General features: G+C 42.7%; 1 protein-coding gene across 3 annotated transcripts in view; it reads left to right on the plus strand.

The window, feature by feature from the left end:
* The window catches only part of MYO16 (myosin XVI), a 519,124-nt gene that overhangs the window by 98,672 nt on the left and 396,998 nt on the right, over positions 1–23,454 (plus strand). Inside the window, exon 1 of one of the 3 annotated variants that reach the window (XM_059892321.1) lies at positions 596–1,113. The exons of the other annotated variants lie outside the window; for them this stretch is intronic. Coding sequence (XP_059748304.1) covers positions 1,086–1,113 — 28 coding nt within the window. The 5' untranslated portion in view covers positions 596–1,085. Of the gene's footprint in view, positions 1–595; positions 1,114–23,454 lie in introns of those variants that run through there. 3 annotated transcript variants of the gene reach the window in all.

A 23,454-nucleotide genomic window follows, 5' to 3' on the forward strand; every position in this document is an offset into this window, starting at 1 on the left:
AGTTTAGCTTAGTAAGGGAACCTAAGACCTAAGCTTCTGTCTTAGAAGGATGTACATTGTTTATATTCATCTTCCCACGCCCTCAAAATTTGAAACACAGCTTCTTGACTATGTCAACTTCTTTTTGAGATCATCATTAAAAAATTAATTTAAAAATTATGTTGTATTCATAAGCGACTTATAAATGACCTTTTCTTTGGTTCATGTAGCTATTGCATTGTGAATATGATATTTTTATACTTTTTTATTGCAATAACCCTTGAAGATCATACACATCCTTCTTCCTGAATCCAATTCAGTGAGAATTACTTTGCCGGCTTGTACAGTGGCATTCACTGCAGTCTGCAGAGGTAGCAGCAAACCTAAATTTGTAAAGCGTTGCAAACCAAAAGCTTTTTGTGGATCCTTTAAGTTTCACATTCTGCGTAGAAAACCAGCAAGATGGATTGAGAAGCACAATGCAATTTCCTCATTAGGAGAGGCAGCTCCTAAGACCTGTGATTCTAGGAGGTGGTTATTCTGAGATGCCACTATCAATGTTCTGTTCACACACAGCAACTGGTGGCAACTAAAAATAATCAGCTCAGGACCAGCTAAGAATCTGGTCACATTTGGCTCATGGACAGCGTGCAGAAATGAGATTCAGGGTCCCTCCTGCAGTCGCTTCTCTGCAGCCCCCTCATCTGAAAGCTACTGAAAGCCATTAACAGGCAGGACCGGGAGAGAGAGCCGCACTGCAGCACACCTCGGAGCCGGCGGAAGGTGGGGTATCTGTGAGGACCAATTAGCCGCGACTATTCCTGGGTTCCTGGCACCAGGAGCCCTGTCAATCAAGGGGCTACAATAGCACGTGCAGCAGTGGTGGCTCCAGAGCCTCGGGGGACGCGATCTGAACTCCAGCTGCTGAATGAGAATGAGTCGGGAGCTTTCTGCACGGCCGTGGAACTGAGCCTCGCTTCAGTAATGCGTCCCGCGGTAAAGTGCCACCTGAGTAGGAGCTCTCAGTAATGCATTTCCTGGGGACGACAGTTGTAGCCGAAGAGAATGCTGGAACCCGTAGCAAGATTTCTGTCTGAGATGGAAAGATGTTTCACTCTCATTTTATCAAGTGCTGTAAGTAACCTTGCTCTTTGGCTCATCGGATTATTCGTGGTCTTGAAATACTATTTTATGCAGATGCCAGCCGGTCTGCTGGCATGCCACATGTGCCTGAGTGACAGAGAATGGTGACTTTGAAAGGTGTTTCACATGCTAAATGAATGTCCTCTTCCTACCGGATTCTGAAATAATTCCAGTGTGATCCAAATGCTGATAGTATTGAAATCTTTAGAACTCTAGCTTTTGAAGAACAAGATACAGCAATTTTTTTAAAAAAGCAGTTATTGAAAAAGAATTTTATAAGGTTTATTTCTAGGTATACGCATATATGAATAAAATGTGGGCATAGAAACTTAGCTTGTTAATACGTGGCTGACTCCATTTGCTTATTTTATTCTCAGGTTGTGCTGCTTGTGTCTACATTTCATGCTTAACTTGTGAGCTTCACCTTGGGTTTATCCTTGACTGTAAACTTTTGTCCTTGTACCGTTCACCTTGCCGTACTCAGGGACTCAGGTAACATCTGTGACCAGACGCTCCACACTGATGCTAGTTTGGTGAAAAATAGTTTGGCACTGGCTTTTCTCATGGGTTCATGAAGGGTTTCTTTAGTTTCTGAATTTTTAACAGGATTTTCTGAGCTAGATAAACGCTGCATCTAAGCCTTTTCTGGTTTATAATGAAGAGGGAGACATTTTTGGTAAAAATAGCTTGCTAGACATGCATTTTTTTCCTCCTGTAGCACTTCTGTAAAGTTCTGTACATATATGTCATTGTCTGAAAGTGATGAGTGATATTTGTAGAAAATGGTTCCTTCCTAAGATGAAGGTTGGCAGAAGACATAATAATGTTAAATTTAAGTAACATCATTCAGGGAACATGTGTTTGGAATGGATATTGAAAGGGGACCTAAAACAATCACGATAATATGGAAGGGACAATAGTCACCTTTGTGGGGAATACATATAGGCATGAAAACTCTATGATTCATGAAAAGAAAAATTCCATGCTATTCAGCACACCCATAGAAGCATGATGTTGGCTTGCAGGACAATTTTAACTCCAGAAACAATTCATTTGTAAAATCACTTGTTTGCAAGTTTAAAAATTAGCTCTTTAATGAATTGAAAGTGATTTATTAAGCATGGGCAGCATCTTTAGGAATCAGGAGGAGTCTTTGAACCCCAGAAATCTTGGGGTTCCCATCCTGGTGAAATGTACAGGGGACCCCACTCTTGGCTTTTGTGTTGCCCCTCATGTTTCATTGCACCAGCAGAATGTCACTCTCTCCCCTCCCTGTGCTTCTGCAGAGGAAATTCCCGGAACCCTCTGCGCCATTTCTACAAGGAGCCCGGGTGCTCCCAGGGAGGGAGCACCCATCTGGTGGGAGGCACCCCTGGGCATGAACAGAAGCTCAAAGGGACAGAGTGGCCAGAACTTGGAGGTTCAGGGAGCAGTCAGTCATCAAATGTAACTTGAGGCTGCCCCTTCCTGCCCTACGTTCCTTCTGTTGCAGCTGAATTATCTGAATTTAGAAGTTCAGAAAATTAGGAGGGATGATGTCTGACACAGGGACACGTTTGAGATCATTCTTGCAGTCCAGGTGAAATCTAAAATGAATGAACGGGGAAATGTTCCAAATACCTGGGAAAAAAGTGTTCCTGATGAATTTATCAGAGTAATTGCCGACCTCTTACTAAAATTGGGCTGTGTCCTTAGCTCTGAGTTTGGCAGTAGCTGCAAAATGTGAAGGCAGCATGGATATTGTCAAATGCTAACTTCTCCTCGGTGGGATGGAACAGCAGGTGAAAGGAGCTCAGACATTATGTTTCGTCATGTGCCGTGACTCAAGGGACATTTTATAGTCTTGACTTTGATCTTGAAGGACGATTAGAATATAGACGGGGAAACAAGGGCATTTACAGAATCAGCAAGGGCTATTGATAAGGATCATAATCGACAGTTTAATCATGATTCCTGATGCAAAAGATATTATCGCACTGTGTTCCCTTGACCTTGGTCCTGGGGTGATCGGTTGCTCCATTCTTCATACTCCGTTCCTTCTGTGATGAGCTCTGTTTCTTCCACACGCCTGCCTTTTTATTCCGGCCCCTGTTTAATCACGATACCATGTGTCCACTTCCATGACGGACCAATTCCTTCCAATACAGGAAGTGGAGTGATCCCAGGGAAGGGGACAGAGCTGAAAGTATTCCACAACAGAACCTCACATGGTCCTAGGAGTGAACCTTATGGCAGGATGTTGGGAGACCATGAAGAGTCCTTAGAAGGAACTTTGAGTTGCCTGTGGAAATGGTCATTATTTAATGTTAAAGTATGTGTATGCTGAAAGATCTGAACACAGATTGCAACAGTAGCTAACTCTGACTTATGGAATGATTAGTTATTATAATTTAATTAACTTTGATTAAAATGAATTGTAATTGGTATTATAATCATCCATTAGCATAATAATCAATTATAATTAAACATTTATATATAAATATTTATGTATTACTTATGACTAATCAAATGCATAATTATAGGATAATAATATCAGTTACTTTGATAAACTATTCTGTGTTTTAAAAATTGTCTGCAGTGGGCATGTTTTACAGTCAGAAAAGCAGAACTTTAAGGCATTGTAGGAGAGACTATTCAGAGAAAGAAATGGCTTATTAGACCCACACCAACACCCATATTCCTTTCTGACTCCATGGGACCTGACCGAATTCCGCATGCACCATACATCTTAGTCAGAAACGCTACAAGTGAAAGTAAAGGTCGCTCAGTCCCGTCCGACTCTTTGCGACCCCCGTCCACGGGATTCTCCAGGCCAGAGTGGAGCGGGTAGCCTTCCCCTTCTCCAGGGGATCTTCCCAACCCAGGGATTGAACCCAGGTCTCCCGCTTTGCAGGCGAATTCTTTACCAGTTGAGCCACACCATACATCTCACTCGGAAATGTTACAAAGTCTAGTGTAAAAGCGTATTGTGGAAGTGAGGTGTAGCAGGAAGGTTTAGGAACACCACCGCAACGTGCTGATGTTTCCTGCGTCTCTGTGGCTCAGAAGGACCTTCTGGGGGGTCTGCAGTGAGACTCTGAGTCGTACCTGGTGGGATGATGTGTGAACTTGGCCGGACACACCTGTTGGCTCAGATGGTGATGAATCCACCTGCAATACAGGAGACCTGGGTTCAATCCCTGGGTCGGGAAGATCCCCCAGAGAGGGAAATGGCAACCCACTCCAGTATTCTTGCCTGGAGAATTCCATGGACAGAGGAGCCTGGGGGGCTATGGTCCATGGGGTTGAAAAGAGTCTGACTGGCAGAACTCAGCGACTAACACTCTCACTTTCATTCACTGTCACCTGATGAGATGATGTATCAATTTGGCCAGAAGCCTTAGCCGAGGTCCCAGAAGAAATGAGAAACAGAGCTCGGGTGAGCTGTGGGCCTCAGAATTCCAGGGCCTCGTGAAATCTTGTGACTGCACTCCTGGTTTCCTCTTAACAAACTGGAGCAAAAGCTTCATGTCTGCCCCATGAAATTTCCTTCTGTATCTTGGGAATCAAAGTGTTGGAACGACTTCGCCAAGCTTCTGTCTCCCCTAGTTCGGTTCTTCTCTAAGCACATGGGTTTGGGGCACCATCCTTTGTGGTTGGAGGAAGATTAAAGTTATTTACAATGGATGGACTCCAGAACTGCTAATTCAGCCATGACAACTGAGGAGGAACTGTACCAGAAAGGATGATATTTTGCACATTAAGTACATTTTACAGTGTATGCATCGTAAGTCGATTCAGTCGTGTTCAACACTTTGTGACCCTATGGACCATAGCCCTCCAGGCTCCTCTGTTCATGAGATTCTCCAGGCAAGAGTCCGGGAGTCGGGTAGCCATTCCCTTCTCCAGGGGATCTTCCCAACCCAGGGATGGAACCCGTGTTTCTTCTGTCTCCTGTATTGACTGTCAAGGTCTTTACCACTAGTGCCACCTGAGAAGCCCTCTACAGTGCACAAAGTCACTTTATCTGTTTCTTGTCACTCACTCTCATAAACGCTCCTTCTGCTAAGATGCCTTCCCAGATCTCGCACTGACTGTGCATGCTCTTCACTTCTTTGAAAACCTCCCCCACATAGTCCCATCAGCTCATGCTGCTGCCATGCCAGCCCCTGTCTCCCAGCTCGCCCTCTGCCCACTCCAGACCCATGGTCCATCCCGAAGCCCCTCCGCTCCGTCATCTTCACCTCCCTCTGTTGCACTCAAGGGACAAAGGTCTGACGCTGGTCGAATCCAGCGTTCCAACTCCTCTGTCCTTCCGGTAATGGATGGTCATTGAAGGAGGCTGTCAGAGGAAAAGAAGACCAACCTCACTTTCACTCCAGACAGAGAACATGCTTCCACACTCTGACCGTATTCCCCCAGTGGTCACGATGGCTGAAACCTAGAGACCCCTCGGGTCTCCCTGCTTGAGAAAGTGGAAACTGTCAATGTAACTGCTGCATCCTCCCACCGTGACATCTGCGGAGGGCCAGCGTGTGAGTTCTCTGTGCTCACTTGTGTTGTGTAAGCCTGAGTAGTTCCTCCTTGTACCCAAAGCCAAGGTGCTCTGGGCACTACCTGTCGCCTCCCTCTCTCACTTGCTCCTCTCTCCCGCACCACCAAGCGCTCTCCGCAGCAGCATTCCCATCGCTTTAAATGCAGTCCAGCAGTCCCCTTCCACCTCCTGTTCCTTGTTGGCCAACACCTTGTCTTTTTGTTTTCAGGGTCACACGTTGGGAACATTGAAACACATGACCTATGAACCTTGTCAGCTTCTTTTACTCCCCAAGCTGGTGCATTCACCGCTCCACTGAATGTGCTTTGGTTAAACCACCTTAGTGTGTCTAAACCAAGCAGACTTTAGTCCTTCCTCGTGTGAGTTAATTTCTCATGGGATTTCGCCTCCTCGTTTACACTTCTTAGGATACTTCTCCTAATTCCCTGGCAGCTTGTCCTCTACCTCCTTGTCAGCCTTTTCTCTTTAGAACTTGGTCCTGACACTTTGCAAAACCCCTGGTGACCTTACCCATTCCTGTGGTTTAAACACCATCTGTATTTTCTCAGATACGTTCCTTTAACCCAGGTGTCCCCCCCGCTTCTCCCTTAACAACACGGACATCTTTTCCAGCTAATGGAGGTATATCTGAGCATTCCTTTTTTGATAATTAAGTGACACTCTTCAGCATTTGTTAAGCCATTTATTTTTGCCTTTTCATACTGACTGATGCTTTCAAAATGTGGCGCTGAAGGAGACTCTTGAGAGTCCCTTGGACAGCAAGGAGATCAAACCAGATCAAACCAGATCAATCCTAAAGGCAATGAACCCTGAATAGTCGTTGGAAGGACTGATGCTGAAGCTGAAGCCACAATACTTTGGCCACTTGATGCGAAGAACTGACTCATTGGAAAAGACCCTGATGCTGGGAAAGACTGGGGGCAAAAGGAGAAGGGGACGACAGAGGATGAGATGGTTGGATGGCATCACTGACTCAATGGACATGAGTTTGAGCAAACTCTGCGAGATAGTGAAGGACAGGGAAGCCTGGCATGCTGCAGTCCATGGGGTTGCAAAGAGTTGGATGGGACTGAGCGACTGAACAACAACAAAGCCATTTATTTATAAACTCTTTCCATTTTGTTAAGCATGAAAACATTATATTTTAGCATTTTTGGCTTATAGAATATTGATTCACAAAAGCAGTATTGCTGAATCAAATAACATGTGCATCTTTAAGTACTGTAGAAACTGCCAGATTTCTTTCCAAGTAGCTATAGCAAGATTCCCACCACCAGCAGAGAATGTTGGCATCTCTGCCAGTTCAAGATGAGTGTTGTCAACTCCACGGTGGGAATATAGTTTCTCACAAGGTTCTATTTTTATTTTACTAATAATGAAGATATTTTCTCCATTTTTTAATTAGTCTTATTTCTTCAAACCTGTTTTCGTTTTATGTTGAGATTTATTTTTTTCTTATCAACTTTATGTAATTTTTCTGTTAAGAAATAGTCATATTTCCTGGATATGTGGTGAAGAGAGATTTCCTATTTTTTTGCTCTGTCTTGGCTTTGGGCATTGGTTTGCATCTAGTTTTCCAATAATTGTATAGAAACAATGGCTCTCTTGTGTCTCACAGATTTTGGTTTCATTTATTCCTTTGGGTTGTCCTTTTTTTCCTGAAGCTAAATGATTGATCTTTTACATCTTATTCTAAACTTTAATCTTTATATTTTAAATTCTAGTCCTTGTAAAATTAATATGCTTGCGTGAAGTAAGATGAGGATCACTTTTCCCCTCATTGCTGATCTGTTTGTCTAGTTCTGGGCCTTATGCTTTTGTTTACTGTGTCTTTATAGTAATTTCAATATATAATAAAACGTGTCCCTTCTTATTTTTCATACCTTTCTTAGATATTGTCAAATTTACTTTTCCATTCAATATTAAAATTATTCAACTAATCTTAACTTTTTGAAAATCCCCCATCAGGTTAAAAATGTTGCTCAGAAGTTTAGATTTAATAATATATTAGAATAAGATATGTAGATCAATAGTATCTATAGTTCTGCTAAATCAATTAGTTTCAGTATGTAACACAACTCCCCCAAAGTGATACCTTTATAGCAGTACATTGATAAATATATGAATCTTTCTTATATGTATGAAATATTTTATTATCAACATTACATTATTGAACATCTTTTAAAATAAAATGCTTAAAATTCTCATCTAGTGATGAATCTAAGGCTCATAAACCTAATACAGTTAAGAGCAAGATGGAAACCATTAAATATGTTGCTAAAGATAAATCTTTAATGTAAGATATCTCTTTCTATATACAAATCTAATATCTATCCATCTATCCCGTAAGGCTTCCCTGATGGCTCAGTGGGTAAAGAATCTGCCTGCATTGCAGGAGGTGTAGGAGATGTGGGTTCGATCCCTGGGTTGGGCAGATCCCCTGGAGGAAGGCATGGCAACCCACTCCAGTATTCTTTCATGGAGAATCCCATGGACAGAGGAGCCTGGTGAGCTACAGTCCATGGGCTTGCAAAGGGTCAGATACGACTGAAGCGACTGAGCACACACACATCTGTCTACCCGTCTATCTGTCTGTACTTTTTATCTGTATCTGTTCTTCCCGTGTCACCAGTTGTGAAGAAGCAGAGTTGAAGACTGACTGTGAAGACTGTGAAATGAACAATCACTAGAGCCTATGTCTATGTCTGTTGTTCCACTTTTGACCTGTGTTTCGCTTTTATAAAGATTCTTAGGAGTGTCAAGGCTCCTTGTGTCCTGATGGCCCGTCCATGATATAGCTATATGTATTGCCGCAGTGCTGACACTGTGTAATTAAAGGCTTCTCATTATATCTGAGGGTTCCACACCAGTGTCCTTACCTGGCATCTGTTATGCTAATGTGATGCCCTCCCTTCTGTAGGTTCTTTGGTGAATGAAAGGGGACTCTTTATACCCTCAATGGTTGGCTCGTACTAGTGTCTCTTGAGGGGCATGGGTGTGCCATGGCAACTACACTAAGTGGGTCACTTTAGTTGGCTTCACTTTCCTTCTGTCTCATCCATTTCTTAACTCATATATTTATTCATTCAAGATATATCATTGAACTGCTATAGTTTTCCAAGCCCTGGCCTAAGGTTTATGCATACAAGAAGAATAGAGCTAGCTGGCTTTCCTTATATTTTGAAATTCCTGTACCAGTGCTGAGACAGAGAGTAAATAAGGAAACAGATGTAAAATATTTGGTATCAGCCAATGCTGTGAAGGAGCTCAACATTCAGAAAACAAAGATCATGGCATCCAGTCCCATCACTTCATGGCAGATAGATGGGCAAACAGTAGCTGACTTTATTTTTCTGGGCTCCAAAATCACTGCAGATGGCGACTGCAGCCATGAAGTTGAAAGACGCTTACTCCTTGGAAGGAAGTTATGACCAACCTAGACAGCATATTAAAAAGCAGAGACATTACTTTGCCAACAAAGGTCCATCTAGTCAAGGCTATGGTTTTTTCAGTGGTCATGTATGGATGTGTGAGTTGGACTATAACAAAAGCTGAGGGCTGACGAATTGATGCTTTTGAACTGTGGTGTTGGAGAAGACTCTTGAGAGTCCCTTGGACTGCAAGGAGATCCAACCAGTTCATCCTAAAGGAGATCAGTCCTGGGTGTTCATTGGAAGGACTGATGTTGAAGCTGAAACTCCAATACTTTGGCTACCTGATGCGAAGAGCTGACTCATTGGAAAAGACCGTGATACTGGGAAAGATTGAGGGCAGGAGGAGAAGGGGATGACAGAGGATGAGATGATTGGATGGCATCATCGACTCGATGGACATGGGTTTGGGTGGACTCTGGGAGTTGGTGGTGAACAGGGAGGCCTGGTGTGCTACGGTTCATGGCGTCGCAAAGAGTCGGACATGACTGAGCGAGTGAACTGAACTGAACTGAAAGATCTAATGGGTGGTCTGGGAACAGAACAATTTTAAGGGACTATTTTAAATAGGTGGTTAAGGGACAGCTACTCTTGAGAACCGACCTGTGAGTGTTTGAATAAAATGAGCAGGCAGGGTGTGAAGACCTGTGGGCAGAGTGTGCCCAGCAGAAGGAACAGTGGGTGCAAACCCCCTTGACCAGAATGGGCATGGTTCGCAGGCTGATTCTGAGAATCTAAGCTCTCAGAAGTCAACTTTTTTGTTTAAAGTTTTACTAATATTTCTCAAACTTATATGTAAATACCAGTTTTTTTATTTTGATGTTCTTATCTATTCAAGTTAATATCCAAGTTAATGTCTTACTTCCATACTTCCTTAAAAAGTTCTCTGTAGATGTCCCTTCAATGTCTTGCTACCCAATTACTGTGTTTAAGCTTCCATACCATTATTGCACTGAAATGTCAAATGCTTTTGTTCACCATTTATCTCAAAATATTGGTCTAGTTTGGCTCAGTCAGAGTTACAAGGACGTTTTTCAGGGAAGCAAAATGAAAGGAGACTTAGGGGGTTAGAAGACGGTCTCTTCTAAAAGGAAAAGAAAAGAAAGGGCAGTTGGTGGCCAGAGACGTGGAGCTTAGAAAAGTTCGCTTTTAAGATAGGAAATGTTTGAGTAGTTTTGTTCACTGTATCTATTAATACTTCCTCATCTTGGTAAGCTCACATCCATCTATGACTCCATACTTATCACTAAAGGCTGTGTGTTGGGGCTGGTTTTGTTTTTGTGTTTTTATATCTTTGAGCATAGTTTAATTGCTTAAGAAATTAATGATAGCAACAATGATAATAAAATCGAGGGCAATGCAGATTTAGAAGAGCTTTGACAGAAAGGAAACCTTGGTTTTCATCAGTTGTCATAAATACATTTATGCTAGAAGAGCACCTGTACAGACAATGGCATCCCACTCCAGTACTCTTGCCTGGAAAATCCCATGGATGGAGGAGCCTGGAAGGCTGCAGTCCATGGGGTCGCTGAGGGTCAGACACAACTGAGCGACTTCACTTTCACTTTTCACTTTCATGCATTGGAGAAGGAAATGGCAACCCACTCCAGTGTTCTTGCCTGGAGAATCCCAGGGACGGGGGAGCCTGGTGGGCTGCCGTCTATGGGGTCGCACAGAGTCGGGCACGACTGAAGCGACTTGGCAGCAGCAGCAGCAGCGGCAGCACCTGCACTATTGTTATGGGAGATGTTCTAGGAGAACAGCCCTGTGTGTGCCATGCTTTGAAAACTTCTGTTCCAAATCACAGTGGAATTCTGTTTTCCTTTCTAAGGAGAAGCCGTCTACAACTTCAGAGTTCATTTAAATGGTTCTTAAACTGTTGGGTTTTAAATCGATTTCTATCCTCAGAACACTATGCACATGTCACTATAGACAGTTCAATAAATGTTATCTCTACAGATAGTTTTGTTTAAAAAAGGCCATTGGGAGCATCTGTATACCTTAAAGCACAATGATAAAATGCAGAAGGGAAATTATGGCATTGCATGAATCAATGGTGCATTCTAAAACTGCCTCTGGTTTTGCTTAGTTCAGCTTAGAAGGGCCTTTTGCTCATAGGATGTGGTCGAGGAAAGGACAAATAAAAGGCAAAAGCTTCAGGGTCTTTTGAATAAGGAAGGATGAAGGAAGCTTGAATTATTTATGTACTAGGAATGAGGAGTGACAGGACAGACAGATACAAATTAATGACTGGTTTTATGGAAATCAATTGGCCGTTCTTCATGCAGGTGGAAAAAGAGGAAACACTCAGGAAGTGGGCTGAGAAAAAATACGAGATTGATAAAGGTATGACTCTTGGTGCCTCACATTGTAAGCTTGTAAAATTCAATCCTGTGGAGCATCATTGAAGGGAGAAAGCCATTTGGAGATTGAATCGTCTCCTAAATTTCTAGTTCATTATTCTTTATCTGAAGAACTTTACTCGTTAGGTTAGCTTTGTGGGGCTGAGTTTACACCACGAGGACTAAACTCATTTATCCATCATGCGTTCATCCATCTCAGCACTCGGCACTGGTCTCAGGGATCGAGCCCACGTCTCGTACATCTCCTCATTGGCCGCAGGTTCTTTACCACTAGCGCCCCTGGGGAGCCTCATACTTCCCTTACTCAAGGTCAGGGCTTACTTGCGTCAGAGCTAAGCTAGATCTGAAGTCCCTCAGGCAACAGAAGACTGATCCTACAACAATCCTGATTCAGTGGTAAAGCCAAACTTACATCAATAACATTGGACACATATTAATGATGCTATAATGTTTGATAAATGAAAATGCATCATCAATGGTTATCAGTTCACCTAATGACTATCATTAATATTCTGTTTCAAAGCTGTGTTTTCACATATTCTCTTTATTTTCCCAGTATCCACAACAATTTCCTTTGTTGCAGTGGCCTCTTAACCTTGTAAGCTTTGGTATGGATGCACTTTCTTGACGCTTTCTTGACATTCAGTGATTTCGGTCTTGCCCACCTCTGGTTAGATCTCCTGACGCCATGTTCTCCATCAAACCTCCCCAAGAATATGGAGCACTGTTTCTTTTACCTACAATAATTCTGGGGAAAAGACCTCTGGCTTTTCTGCAAAACAGGCATACCAAGTAACAAAGGAGAAGACAGACCTCCGGACAGGATCAGAGGAGGATGGTAGCTGGTGGAAGCAGCTGAAAGGACTGGATTTGGCCCCAAATGACAGCAGAACCCAACACTCCCTGTCTCACCCTTTATCCTCTCTCCATCCTTTCCTGCTCCCACCTTGATCTATACCAACCACATGAAGCTGGAGCCGTGGAGAAAGTTAGAATCAGGGACCTACGCTCCCCAGTTCAGACTAAACAGGACACAGGGAGGTGAAGATTCAGGAGGAGAAGGGAAGCCCTTCTTAAGAGTGTTTTCCAAGGACTCACTCACAACCTCGTTCCCACTCTACCCAAAACTCAGGCTGACTGTGACCTGTGTACCAGGACTATGGCTTCCCAGGTGTTCCCAGTGGTAAACAACCCTCCTGCCAATGCAGAAGACATGAGACACTCAGGGTCGATCCTTGGGTTGGGAAGATCCCCTGGAGAAGGGCATGGCAACCCCCTCCAGTATGCTTGCCTGGAGAATCCCTATGGACAGAAGAGCCTGGCAGTCCATGGGGTTGCAAAGAGTCGGACACAACTGAAGTGCTTAGCACGCACGCACCTACCAGGGCTGCATGAATTTCCTGTATCCTGAGTTTGTGATCCCAAGTCTACATGAAGAAAAAATGTTGGTTCCATGAAGGGAAAGAATAAATTAGAAAGAAGAGGGGCTTTCTCTGTTCATTTTATTTTTTCTTGCTTTTGAGAATTGGCAGACAAAAGGAAATTTTTGTTCTCCATCTTAAACCCAGCACATCTGAAACATACACCATGCAAATTTTATGAAATTTGTAAACATATTATTGTAAAATAAATAATCTATAATAAATATTCACTATGACATAAAAGTTAAACCCTTCCTCTTCTGTGGGAATAAGGTGCACAGTCATGGCAGAAGAGAAAGGAAGTAGATGGTAATAAGAATGTATTGTTTAGGAGGAAGGAAGAAAAGATCCTCGTGGACTAGTTTGTTTTATGAGTTGCCTGTTTGCCATTGGTATAAAACCAACTCATAATGAATTAAGCACAAAAGGGAATGTTAGCTTTCATGTCTGGGAAATAGTCCATGTGCTCAGTAGCTTCAGCCGTATCCAACTCTGTTGAGACGCCATGGCCCATAGCCCGCCAGGCTCCTCTGTCCTGGGGATTCTCCGAAAAAATCCCGGAGTGGGCTGCCATACCATCTCTAGATCAGGACTGAACCCACATCTCCTGTGTCTCTTGCATTGCAGGTGGATTCTTCAGGCGGATTCTTTACCATTATGCCCTGGGGGAAATGGTCCAAATACCTGGAAATTCTAACTTCAGTTGGCTTCAGGCACTGCTGCATCTGGGATCTGGAGATGTAACTGATATTATGCACTCTCTCTATCTCTATCTGTTTTTCTTCTCTGCTTCTTTCTCTTCTCAGAAGATATGAGACACATACCTATTGCCTAGTGAATTGATATTATAACAACAAGACTGCGTCTTTTTTTAATCTCCCAGTGTCCATCTAGCAAATCTCACGGAAAGCATCCTGAATTGTCCCTCAAGGCCCACATCCCCACACCAGAACCAGTCACTGGTTCTCAATGTACTGGCCATGGTGGTGGACTCAACCTAGGTGTGTTTCCAATTCTGTGGGCAGTTGAACTGGACAGCATTCTTAATTCCCCACTAGGACCACAAGCAGTGAGTGCGGAGAGGTGATGGCCAGGAGGAGGGTGCTATAGAAGGTATGAAGGGCAACCCTAGGTTGTTAATGATAGTTTCAGCTTCCACATAACGAAGTAGCAGGAACACAGGAGTAAAGTTGGAAGATGTGTAGAAGGTTGGTTTGTTCGTATGATCGACAAATGAGTGGCAATCTTCCTTGAGCAGGGTGGAGCCCTTTGATGCTGGGCATATAGATTTTGGCTGCTTTTAGTAATTATACCCCTATTTGTGTTAGTTTTGAGATGGCTATTTTTGAAAAGTCTGACCAACAGGATGGAGTGGCGAGTGACCAAAGCCAAGGTTGTTTAATTTGATAACTAAGACTTGGGACAAGGGCAGTTCTTATCTTGGACACGGGGAGATTTCCCTGTGAATTGTATTATTTGTTCTGACATTGGGTTTGAAATGGACCTTGAGAATTTCTTTTATCTGAATGTGTCTTACAAATTAATGTTAAGAGCAGTGGTAGCTGGGAAGATGCCTGGGAAAAGGAAACAGTAACCCACTCCAGGATTCTTGCCTGGAGAATCCCACGGACAGAGGAGCCTGGTGGGCTACAGTCACGTGGTTCGAAAGAGTTGGCATTACTTAGCGACTAACCAAACAACAAAATCACAAAAGATGCAAACTATAACCTAGAAAATTTATTATTCTAGAAAGGATAATAGAAATTTTAGCACCTGAATTTTCCCTAAAGTTTTCCCTTTACAAAGAATGGAGTGGGGGCAGGAACCAGAAACTCTATTAAAGCCAAAATTAAACATTAAATGTGAAATTCACATTTCAGGAATGAAAATACTTTATACCAAAATTATGTCAAATATAAAATATTATGCGTTAAAGTAACATTTTAAATAGAAAATTTTGTAAGACTCAGGGAAATGGTAACATTAAAAAAATTACATGCAGCCATGAAATTATGTTGTATGGATGCATACACAAACTTCTGAATCAAAAAAGAAAATTAAAAAGGAGCTGTTAACATTAATAAAGCACACATGACATTTGCTCATTGACCTTGAACTTGAAATGCACAATGTTCATTTTACCCTGTTGTTTCAGAACCCAGACTCAAGGAATCCAGGAAGCTTCATGACTCACTGGTGAGGACCCTGAGCCAGTCATGGGTTCTGTTGCCTTAGGAGGGGACTAATGTGTTGAAATTGGCACGAATCCCATTCTGAGACTATCTGAACACCTGGGAATTTGTCTAATAAATACATCGTCTGGCAGGAATAGAGCTAGCTGAGTTTCTTCCAACTAGAAGTGAAGATTTTGACTAAGGATGAAATGTGTAGATACGGATTCAGGGAAGAAAACTGTTTAAAGTTGCAGGGTTCAAAAACATATATTTGGGAGTAGAGGATCTAAATGTATTGTGTTGCTTGTAAGTCCAAAGAGAATGCCTCTCTTTGAGCTACCCAGCAGTTACACCCTGTCTGAGACTGTCTTAATGTCGTGGCATTGCCCTCTCTTGAAAGGACAGGGTAGCAATTTCAGTTCCAAGTCCTAGAGATAACCAGTGGTGGAATCATGGTGTTTAGAAAGGCAGGGACGTTCAAGAAAAGAGGGCATCATTTCAGCAATATGGCAGAACATTTCAGCCATCAGCAAGCAATTCTGATATTAAAGAAGCTAGACTGCCTCAGAGAAGTTCTCACTGAATGTGCATATGACAAGATACAGTCTTCTGGCCTGGAGAATTCCACGGACTGTATAGTCCACGGGGTCGCAAAGAGTGGGACTTGCACTTTCCTAGTTGACGTCTAGGTGGGAGTCAGTCAGCAGGCTCTGGAGATCCTGAATGTAGCCAGCTTCTCTCCAAAATGGAGCCTGGTCATTCAGCGCTCTCTGTATCAGGGTAAGTCAGTGTGCAGGGCACCAACACATGGGTGTGACTGTGGAGCTGATGATGACACGGGACAGAGCATTCATCACGTGATGCCCTCTGTTAACTGTAGATTTGGTAAAATGTGGATCCACTTCGGTAATAAACCAGGAACATCATCACTTCGGGATGACAATCTTCAGTTTTATTGTCACCCTGGAACAAATCCTGGAAAGAATTATCACTGTGGATCTATTTCCACTGAAAAGTTGTTTATCATAATCAAATCACTCATTACTGGAGAAATGTGGTAACACAAAGATTATAAGTAAAAAGAAAAGTATAGATTGATGTGTAAAAAATAAATGTACTCAAGAGTGTGCAGTCATTTTTATGTCATATGTATTTGCTTCATTCCCATTTTCATTTAAAGAGAAAACATTTTTTTTTTTTTACATTCTCTCATTAGAAAAGTATGCCCTAGTAATGGGATGGAAACCCAAGAAATCAGTTCTTGGTACATAAATTTGCAAATATTGTTGATTTTCTTGAGAAGAATTATTTTATTTAAGCTTATTTCTTCATTTTTCAGAGCAGTGTTTCAGTGCAGGGTTACATGAGACAGGCATTGTCGACCTAAATCCTGAGATATTTTTGGGCTTGGCATATCTTCCCCAAATATAATTTCTTTTTACTATTTTTTGCTCTGCAAATAGGGATATGGACCTACAGCTTGATTACTAGGATGCTAAAATCTAGCACTTTTAAAAGGCTTTAAAGGGGTGTTTTTTAATACTCTGGGGGAGTATGTTGAAATTGATTATACTCGCCTTTGAAAATCCTCACTGTTCCTTTGTTTCATTGTCATTGTATATGCAGTAAAAATATCTCTGGAAGCATGTTGTAACAACTGATTCTGAGGATGAAATTTATGCTTGGAGAGTTGTTGGGTGCATAGATAAAATGTGTGTGTGTGTGTGTTGTGTACATGTAACACCCATGTGTAAGCATGTTAATTTTGTTCCCAGAAAACTACCTTCCTGGAGTCCATAGAAAACATTAGTATAAAGTGGAATAAAGAATACGCTTGCAACTACATTTTTCAAAAAACACTTAGTCTATGTATGTTTTAAAATCTCCTGTGATCCAGCCCTTTGTGTCATCTCATTCTCTTTTTTCTGCTTCTTTTATTATGATTAAATATATAAAATAGAATTTACTACCTTTGTTGTTATTCAGTCACTCAGCTGTGTCTGACTCTTTGCAACCTCATGAGCTGCAGCACACCAGGCTTCCTTGTCCTTCTCCATCTCCTGGAGTTTGCTCAAACTCATGTCCACTGAGCTGATGATTTACTCCCTTAACCAATTTAAAATGTCCTGTCCAGTAGTGGAATCATGTTCACATTCCTGGGCCACAGATCTCCAAAATGTTTCATCTTTAAAATCTGATTCTTTTTAAAATCTTTAATTCGAATAGAGTTGCTTTACAATGTTAGTTTCTACTGCAGAGCAAAGTGAATCAGCTATATGTTTACATGTATCCCCTCCTTTTGGATTTCCTTCACTTGTAGGTCACCACAGAGCACTGAGTAGAGTTCCCTGTGCTATCCAGTAAGCTCTCATTAGCTATTTATTTTATACAGAGTATCAGTACTGTGTGGGCTTCCCAGGCGGCTCAGTGGTAAAGAATGCAGCTGCCAGTGCAAGAGAAATATATTCCATCCCTTGGTTGGGAACACCCGCTGGAGGAGGAAATGGCAATCCACTCCAGTATTCCTGCCTGGGAAATCCCATGCACAGAGGAGCCTGGAGGGCTACAGTCATGGGGTCACAAAGAGCCGTACAACACTGAGTGACTGAGCACGCACACACACACACACCAGTAGTGTATATATGTCAAAAATTAAAATCAAAACGGTTCTCTAAACTGGTTAAACAACTCCCTGTCTCCCTCTTCCCCTACGCCCTGGTAACCGCCATCCTACTTCTGCTCCTGAGCCTGGCCTCCTGACCTGGGTCCCCCACCCAATGTGCTGTACATGCCTCCTGTTACAGGTTGTGGTGAAGCAAAAGGAGAGGGAAAGTCGCTCAGTCCTGCCCAGCTTTACGACCCCATGGACTGTAGCCCTCCAGGCTCCTCTGTCCATGGGATTTCCCAGGCAAGTATACCGGACTGGGTTGCCATAACTCCAGGGGATCTTCCCGACCCAGGGATCAAACCCAGCTCTCTTGCATTGCAGGCAGATTCTTTACCACCTGAGCCAGTGAAGTAACTGGTACTCAAACCTAGAACTGATTCTAAAGCCATTGCAGGTGCCAAGCAAGGAGAAGGGGCAGCTTATCCTCAGAAGACCCAAACTTCCCAGTGACTTTCAGGGAAGAATTTTTTAAAGGAAGATGAAGCAGAGGGTTGCAAGGTGTGTGATCAGCTCATGGACAGTCTTCTGATCGCTGGTGGTGAGATATCAGGTAGCATTTCAGGACTTAACATCATTAACCTTCTCGATGCAGCTGGTCTGTGGTCTATGTGCTATCGGTCAGCATGCAGTTAACTCAACTGGTGGGTGGTTTTAGTGTCCGCAAAATAGTTCACAGGATGTGGCTCAGGAGGAACTAAAGGTCTTCTTGTTATTTTGTCTTGCTTGACTGTCTGCCTTTGTTTTTACATTTCCTCACTTCACTGATTAAACTTATTCTGTGGACCTCAGAGAAGGCATAGGACACTACGGCTTCTCTCTAAGCAAGAGCTGAGTGACACCAAGGGAGGGGTCTGTCCAGTGGAAGGCCCTTCAAGGTTCTGCTTGGTTTCACTGTCTGTTGCTATGAATTTGACCATTTTAAACACCTCATATACATGAAACCACATAGTATTTATCTTTTGGTGACTGGCTTATTGCATTTAACATAGTGTTCTCAAAGTCGATCCATTTTACAGCTTATGATAATATTTCTCTTTTTAAAAAGACTGAATAATATTCCATTATGTGGAATTTACTTATACGTACTCCATATACATATGCCTTTGGTTTATCTGTTCATTTGTCCGTGACATTTTGATTGTTTCCACCTCTTGGTGGTATTGGCAACTTAGCAAGTTTTTGAATATACTGGGAGGTTTAGCTTCGTTTCTGTAGTTGAAATCTAATTCTCAATTGGGTTAAGAAAATGTCTAATGTCACTTCTTCCATATTTGTTGAAATTTGCTTTGCTTTTTGGCCTAAGACATAATCAATTTTGTAAATCATCCATGAGTTCTTAGAAAAAGGTTTTTCCCTGAAAATTGAGAGCATGTTTCTATTGATGTCCCTTAGATCAAATTATCTATGCCCTTACTAATTTTTTTTTCCTGTTTAATCTGGCAGTCATGGAGAAAGAAAGTAAAAGTGTTAGTTGCTCAGTTGTGCCTGACTCTTTTTCTTTTTATTAATTAATTTCTTTTAATTGGAGGCTAATTACTTTACAATATTGTAGTGGATTTTGGCATACATTGACATTAATCAGCCATGAGTTTACATGTGTTCCCCATCCTGAACCCACCTCCCACCTCCCTCCCCATCCCATCCCTCAAGGTCCTCCCAGTGCACTGGCCCTGAGTGCCCTGTCTCATGCATCAAACCTGGACTGGTGATCTATTTCACATATGACAATATACATATTTCAATGCTATTCCCTCAAATCATCCCACCCTTGCCTTCTCCCACAGAGCCCAAAGTCTGTTCTTTACATCTGTGTCTCTTTTGCTGTCTCGCATATAAGGTCATCATTACCATCTTTCAAAATTCCATATATATGCGTTAATATACTGTATTGGTGTTTTTCTTTCTGACTTACTTCACTCTGTATAATAGGCTCCAGTTTCATCCACCTCATTAGAACTGACTCAAATGCATTCTTTTTAATAGTTGTGTAATATTCCACTCTGTATTTGTACCACAGCTTTCTTATCCATTTGTCTGCCGATGGACATTTAGGTTAGTTCCATGTCCTAGCTATTTTAAACAGTGCTGCGTTGAACATTGGAGTACACATGTCTCTTTTAATTCTGGTTTCCTCGGTGCGTATGCCCAGTGGTGGGATTGCTGGGTCATATGGCAGTTCTATTTCCAGTTTTTTAAGGAATCTCCACACAGTTCTCCATAGTGGCTGTACTAGTTTACATTCCCACCAACAGTGTAAAGGAGTTCCCTTTTCTCCGCACCCTCTCCGGCATTTATTGTTTGTAGACTTTTGGATCGCAGCCATTCTGACCAGCATGAAATGGTACCTCATTGAGGTTTTGATTTGTATCTCTCTGATAATGAGTGATGTTTAGCATCTTTTCATGTGTTTGTTAGCCACCTGTATGTCTTCTTTGGAGAAATGTCTGTTTAGTTCTTTGGCCTATTTTTTGGTTGGGTCATTTAGTTTTTTGGTATTGAGCTACATGAGCTCCTTGTATATTTTTGAGATTAATTCTTTGTCAGTTGCTCCATTTACTATTATTTCTCCCATTCTGAAGGCTGTCTTTACACCTTGCTTATAGTTTCCTTCATTATGCAAAAGCTTTTAAGTTTAATTAGGTTCCATTTGTTTATTTTTGCTTTTATTTCTATTACCGTGGGGGGTGGGTCATAGAGGATCCTGCTGTGATTTATGCCACAGAGTGTTTTGCCTATGTTTTCCTCTAGGAGTTTTTATAGTTTCTGGTCTTACATTTAGATCTTTAATCCATTTCAACTATTATCTCTTCAAGTATTTTCTCATGGCCTGTCTTTTGTCTTCTTCTTCTGGAACTCCTATGATTCGAATGTTGGGGCATTAAACATTGTCCCAGAGGTCTCTGAGGTTGTCCTCATTTCTTTTAATTCTTCTTTTCTTTTTTCCTCTCTGCTTCATTTATTTCCACCATTCTGTCTTCCACCTCACTTATCCTATCTTCTGCCTCAGTTATTCTACTGTTGGTTCCCTCCAGAGTGCTCTTGATCTCAGTTATTACATTATTCATTATTGGTTGACTCTTTTTTATTTCTTCTAGTTCCATGTAAAACATTTCTTGCATCTTCTCGATCCTTGTCTGTAGTCTATTTATCTGTAACTCCATTTTGTTTCAAGATTTTGGATCATCTTTACTATCATCATTCTGAATTCTTTTTCAGGTAGACTCCCTATCTCCTCCTCTTTTGTTTGGTTTGGTGGGCATTTATCATACTCCTTTACCTGCTGAATATTTCTCTGCCTTTCATTTTGTTTGGATTTCTATATTTGGGGTGGCCTTTGGGGTAGGCTAGAAGTTTGTGGTTCCTCTTTATTGAGGCTGCTCCCTGTGGGTGGGGTTGGACTAGTGGCTTGTCAAGGTTTCCTGGTTAGGACAGCTTGCATCTGTGTTCTGGTGGGTGGAGCTGGATCTCGTCTCTCTGGAATGCAATGAAGTGTCCAGTAGTGAGTTTTGGGGTGTCTATGGGTTTGGTGTGACTTTGAGCAGCCTGTATTTTAATGCTCAGGGGTGTGTTCCTGTGTTACTGGAGAATTAGCGTGGTATGTCTTGTTCTGGAACTTGCTGTCTCTTGGGTGGAACTTGGTTTCAGTGTAGGCATGAAGGCTTTTGGATGAGCTCTTGTCAGATAATGTTCTCTGGAGTCAGGAGTTTTCTGGTGTTCTCAAGTTTTAGATTTAAGCCTCCTGCCTCTGACTTTCAGTCTTATTCTTACAGTAGCCTCAAGAATTCATCCATATAGCACAGTTGATAAAACATCTAGGTTAATGGTGAAGAGATTCTCCACAGTGAGGGACACCCAGAGAGTTTCAGAGACGAAGGAGGAGGGTGATAGAGGTGACCAGGAGGAGAAGAGGGGGAATCAAAAGGGGAGAGAGCAATCTAGCCAGTAATCAATTCCCTATGTGCTCTCCACAGGCTGGATCCCCCAGAGAGGTTCATGTAGTTACATAGAGAAGAAAATAGGGAGGAGGGAGATAGAGGTGACCAGGTGGAGAAGAGGGGGAGTCAAAGGGGAGAGACCTTTCTATCCAGTAATCAGTTCCCTAAGTTTTCTCCACAGCCCAGAACATGCAGAGATGCTCACAGAGTTAAGCAGAGAAGAGAAGGGGGAGGGAGGAGATAGAGGTGACCCAGAGAAGAAAAGGGAGAGTCAAAGGGGAGAGAGCAATCAAGCCAGTCATCACACCCCTAAGTGAAAATGGGTACTGAAGATTAGATTCTTAAAGGTACAAAATCGATAACAAATACCAAAAAGCAAAGATTAAAAATTGGGAGTAGAAGTTAGACTCTCAAATACAATATTAAAAATACAAAACAAAATCAATCACAAAAATTAAATATATATATATATATATGAGATTTGCTTTAAAAATATGGTCTCTTTTTTTTGCAAGGTAATAGTGGGTTATAAAAATAATTAAAGGAGTAATAAAGAATGTAAAAATTTTTTTAAATGAAAAAATGATAATAGTAAAAATATATCTAGGAATTTCTCTGGAGCTGTTGAGGGCAGTGGGGTCAGTTCAGTTTCAGATAGTTCCTTGTTCCAGATTATATTTCTCAAGGTCTATGGCCCCTTCCAAAGCTTAGTCAGTGCTAACTACAGGGTTTTAATCTGTTGCACCTGTCACTTCCAGAGCGGTTCCCTCTTCTTTGTTTATTTTGGCTTCCTCTGTTTGCAAGCCTCTCAGTGTCTAATTTCCACCCTGACACAAGGGGGCGAAGGTGGGCACGTGTTCAGTTGTGCTGTGGGGAGGGAGGAACACTGCAGACAAACACCACTCGTGTGTGGGAGTGCTTGCAGTGTGTGGACACTGGGCTTACCCCAGCTCACGGCAGTGTGTGCCTTCCGTGTCTACACTGCTCGGGCGCCAGGTTGCTCTGAAGGGGATCTGTCCAAAGCAGGCCCTGGGTTTCGTGCACTTCCCAGATCTAAGCTTCTCAGGTCCAGGCTCTTGAGTACTCCACAAAGGCACAGACTCCGTCGTTTGCATGCGTTTTTTGCCCTTCCCAGGTCCGAGCAGCTCAGGCAACCAGGTGCGTGGTGAGCGCACTGTCCCAGGTGGGCCGTGGGTCTCATCACCTCCGTGGTCCTGGCCGCTCCCGGGTGCGCTGCAAGAGTACCATCTCAGGTGTGCCATGTGTCTCCTCTGGGGAGCAGATCTCAGGCTGCGACCCTCCTGGCAGATGTCAGCCAGCCAGTATCCCAGGAAGACATGGTTAGCAACTGGGAGCCTGCTCACAGTTTGGTGGGGATGTCGTCTCTGGTGCCCAGATTGCCCCTTGCCTTCCAACTCTGGCTGTCGCCCGCCTGCCTCTCTGCCACCAGCGGGGGGAGGACCAGTCCACAGCTGGCTAGATCTCCTTTGGTGTTCGCTCAATCCTTTGTTCTGTGAAGTTAGAGCTTTTCAGGGGGAAGTTCTCTCTCTTTTTTTTCCTTTCTCTCCCTGGCTATCCTACAGTTTGGGTTGCTATCTCACGTTAGCTCCCTCAGATTGTCTTCAGGGCATTCTGGCCTGGTCCTGACCCTAAGCATGCAACCCGTACCTCCCTGTCCAGCCCCTGCTTGCTGGTGGCAGATGCAAGGGTCTGGGCTACTTTTCTGCTGGCAGTTGCAGTTAGGTGTGTATTCGGTGGGGGGTTTTTCCCCCCAGTTATGTTGCCCTCTGAGATTCTAAAACTCCC

The sequence above is a fragment of the Bos taurus genome, chromosome 12 (assembly GCF_002263795.3).
Source record: "Bos taurus isolate L1 Dominette 01449 registration number 42190680 breed Hereford chromosome 12, ARS-UCD2.0, whole genome shotgun sequence".
NCBI lineage: Eukaryota > Metazoa > Chordata > Mammalia > Artiodactyla > Bovidae > Bos > Bos taurus.